Source organism: Poecilia latipinna, unplaced genomic scaffold (assembly GCF_001443285.1).
Source record: "Poecilia latipinna isolate Pla-1442-1.1 unplaced genomic scaffold, P_latipinna-1.0 Scaffold11, whole genome shotgun sequence".
Taxonomy (NCBI): domain Eukaryota; kingdom Metazoa; phylum Chordata; class Actinopteri; order Cyprinodontiformes; family Poeciliidae; genus Poecilia; species Poecilia latipinna.
In genome coordinates this window covers 286370-290296 of record NW_015112627.1, presented here as the reverse complement: position 1 = coordinate 290296, position 3927 = coordinate 286370, and the positions used below count along the sequence as shown (strand labels likewise).

The window sequence follows — 3927 nt, the reverse complement described above, 5'->3', positions numbered from 1 at the left end:
TTTGGTTGTGGGTTTTTTGGGGGGTTTTTTTACATCCGCTGACGTCACACAAATGCTCGGAGACACACGTCAGCGTGTTTTGTCACGCATCTCTGCCTGAAACAAGAACCCGATACCCAGAAGCGCCTGCTGCACCTGCCACACACCTGGCCCCTTTAATCAGTGTCCACGGCTGAAAAATCGACACTTTATCCACGGACGGACCTCAGGGAAGGTGCAACAGTCGTGTCGTCTGTAGAATGCATCAGAGACGCAGCTTCTTTCAACAAAGGATGCTGCGAAATTATATGTTGAGTTTTTATTCTTTACAGCTCAATTTTTGCAGGGAGGCATTAATGTGCAGCGGGTAAAATCCCCCCTCACCCTGCCCCCCCGCCCCCCTCCACCTCCACCTTACAACCCTGTCCTCCCTCACTCCTTCTCTCTCTCTCTGGGGGAGCACTTAACTCTGTTCTCCATCGACCAGCCCACCGTGGGGCACGGCTCTGGAACGGCGTCCGCGGCGCTCGCAGTGGCACTCCGCCACCTCGGCAAAGCACACAGCGCGCGGCCGCGGCAGAGCCACCAGGGCCACCAGCCGATCGACCGCTTTGGAGTGGCCTGTGCAGAAAGGGCCCTCATCGATTTCTCCCCAGGAAGTGCCGCACAGAGAGAAACAAGGAGTGGGGGAAAGAGAGCAGGGAGAAAAGCAGAGAAGCAAAATAAAGAAAGAAAAAAGGAGTGCAAGAGGTCTGAAAGGCGCAGTGGAAGGAGGGCTGGAGTAACTCTGCAGCCGCAAACACTGCAAACAAAAGGGTCACATAAACAAACAATAAATACACTTCCAATAATGGATACCTCAAAGTGAGACTGGTCTCAGAGGCAGCCTCCCCGCAGCATACACTAGCGTGTGTGCGTGTGTGTGTGTGTGGGGGGGAGGGGGGGTAAGGCATAGGGAGTGGGGGTGGACACCCTGTTCTCAGCAGAATGAGTTAGTGTCACATTAAGTCTGATACAAGTGCCACTGGAGTTGCTATGGGCAGCAGTCTGCGGCTTGTGTGTGTGTGTGTGTGTGTGTGTGTGTGTGTGTGTGTGTGTGTGTGTGTGTGTGTGTGTGTGTGTATTCCTAATTGAATTTGCCTGCTCACAAGGCCAAATAATCAGCTAATTGTTGAGCACTGTTGTGTCTTAAATTCTCCAAACTGCAGGGACTATTTGAGCATCTGTGTGCGTTCATTTAAAGTATTTATGAGCGGTAAATGCGCAGCATGCGTTTATTTCCATGTTTGCGCTATATGTTTATGCCATGTCACCGTGTGTGTGTGTGTGTGTGTGCGTGTGTGTGTGTCTACACAATGTGGAGGAGGCTTATTAGGTTAGACGACGTATTGATCTGCAGCGAATGAGACAACGTAAGGCTGTTAAGAACATGAGCCATACGGGCTAATGAGGTGCAATTCAATATAAAACAAGATGAGACTAATGCTGTTTTACCTGAATGAGCTCTGATGTACACATATATGTGTGGGTTTTGTTTTCCGCTGGCTTAATTTTTGTCATTTAAAATACCGTTTCTTTGTACCACATTAACTCTTTTACAGAAACAAAAGTGACTTCAGGGACAAAAATGGCCGCTTGTGATGGACCATCACAGAGTAGTTCAAAATTATAGAGAGGAAAAAATATATAAATGCTTTTCAGCATTCATCTACAGATAAAAATCTGAAAAGCGTGGCACGGGAGGACGCGGCAAACGTGTGGAAAATGAGACCAAAACTGAACTTTTTGACATACATGGGATACATTAAAACCAGTGAGCAAACTGCCTCCACATTGAAGCACGGCAGTGGCAGCATCATAATGTGGGGATACTTACTGTTCTGCAGAAGCTACTTGATGGGAAACGGAGGGAGTGACAGACATGGCAACCCTGTAGGTGTTAAAGGCTGAATGTAGAGGCTCGTTGTGGTTCCACCAGGGTAAAAAGAAACAGCGATGCTCAAGGGAATGGATACTTTTGTGAGACTCTGCGGTTTATCTTTTCTGTGAAAGCCGGTAACGACCTGAGCAAAACAAATCTGCAGTACAAAACAGCTTCAAAGTTTCCAAATGAGATTAACTTTCTGTGTATCATGTGTTCTGTATCTCTATGTCATGCTTTTATTAGTGTGTAGATTATTATTTCCCCCCCCAAAAAAAACATGCATCACAACAACGTATCTTCATGAAAATTCAAATAAAAATATATGCAAGTTGCATGCAAAGAAAAAAAAAGTTTGCTTCTGCAGTGTAAATTGCAGCTCTAATGTTTTCTGTTTTCTCTCTGCAGATCAAGTCCCGGGTCTGAAGGACTCGAAGCGCGTGGAGGAGCTGCAGAATAAAGTCATCTGCTGTCTCAGGGACCACCTGGGCTGCGGGGCATCCTCCTCCTCCACCAAGGCCACGCCTCCTCTGAGCCGTGTGCTGGGCCTGAGGGCAGAGCTCCGCTCGCAGAGGACCCAGGGCCTGCAGCGGATCTTCTACCTGAAGCTGGAGGACCTCGTACCACCGCCGCCGTCAATCGACAGATTCCTGGACACCCTGCCCTATTGAGGACTCGGGCTGAGCGCGGTGAAAGAAACCCACGTCAACGTCCTGTTCAGGCCTTTTAACCCCCCCCCTCCCCCCCTACCTCCCCAAAAGGGGAGAGAGAGAGAGAGACTCTCCGTTCTGGCCGACGCAGAGCTGAGAGAGCAAATTGAAAGCATCTCGCTCAGTGGGGGGTGGGGGGAACCAAACGGACAACCAACGAAAACGCTTTTCATCTGTAAAAATAAGAAAAGAAAAAAAAAGAAAGACAAATAGACAATAACTCAATAACTCAAAAACGCTTTGCAACCTTTTATTTGATCCTCCACTCTTTGTCTTGTGGGGGAGGATGATGAAGCTGAGTTGCACAGCAGAATGACTTGTTCCTGTCCTTTCTCCATCTGGGTGGCAGCTCACTTTTGCAAAAAACAAAAAGAGAGAGAAGGGTTTATGAGTACTGTTTTGATCTTTGTTCTGGCCTCGCTCATTCTGTCCAAGGACTTCTTCTTTTCAGAAAAGGTCAAGTCTCTGCGGGGCAGAAGGTTTGCTGAGCTGTTCGTGCCCCTGTGAGACTCAAGTTTGCTCCTGCTGATAAGAGGAAGGGGGGTGTTTTCATGCTGAAGTGTAGAGAAATGTCAGAGGTCAGACATGAAGGGCAGAGACAACGTACAAATATTTCATAAACACGTGGAAGTGGCTAACGAGGCGGGCTCTTAATTACAAAGTGCAATTTCACCACAAAAAGGAAGACACGGAGGAGGGAAGGTCTAATTTCAAACTCTAAATTATTTTAATACAAAGACTTTGTTTCTGCGTGGGGCTTTTTACGCAGCAAAGGACAAACTGTGCACTAAACGATCCATGACTGAGTCACCCAGACTTGAACTTGCTCTTCTGTGTCGGTTTTTTTTTGTTTGTTTGTTTTTGTTTTTTTTGGGGGGGGGTTTCTGTTTTCTTGTTTTCTATTATTATCTCATTTTAAAAATCACAGGTTGGGGTTGAACATGTGGAGGAGCGCACATGGTCACAGATTGGCTTGTAAAGCACTTAGAGAGAAGGAAGGGCTACGAGTGCAGACACACGCCCTGGCCGCTCGGGCCGCGGGGCGTTCGACAGATCCGGGAGGGAGGGAGGAGTTTTGGGGGAGGGGGATCGGGTTAAACATTCCACGTTTGTGCTCTATTTTTTATTTTTTTTTTCTTTGCATTTCTGTCGTGGATGCTGCGCAGGAGTCCCTGAGCCTGAAAGAGGTCAGGATTGTGGTGCAAGCTGCCGAGAGCTGCCATCGCATTTAAAAAAAAAAAAAAAAAAAAAAAAAAAGGCCCTGGGCGGCTTTTGCGCACGGGGGTTCCCCCCGGCCCCCCCCCCCCCCCCCCCCCC

General features: G+C 48.1%; 1 protein-coding gene across 3 annotated transcripts in view; it reads left to right on the top strand.

Annotated features, from left to right (window-relative positions):
• Positions 1 to 3844, top strand: part of nr4a3 (nuclear receptor subfamily 4, group A, member 3) — a 27475-nt gene extending 23631 nt beyond the window's left edge. For all 3 annotated transcript variants that reach the window (XM_015029994.1, XM_015029986.1, XM_015029977.1), the window contains one exon: positions 2309 to 3844. In XM_015029994.1, coding sequence (XP_014885480.1) covers positions 2309 to 2571 — 263 coding nt within the window. In that variant the 3' untranslated portion in view covers positions 2572 to 3844. The remainder of the gene's footprint in view (positions 1 to 2308) is intronic.
• Positions 3845 to 3927: the final 83 nt, after the last annotated feature.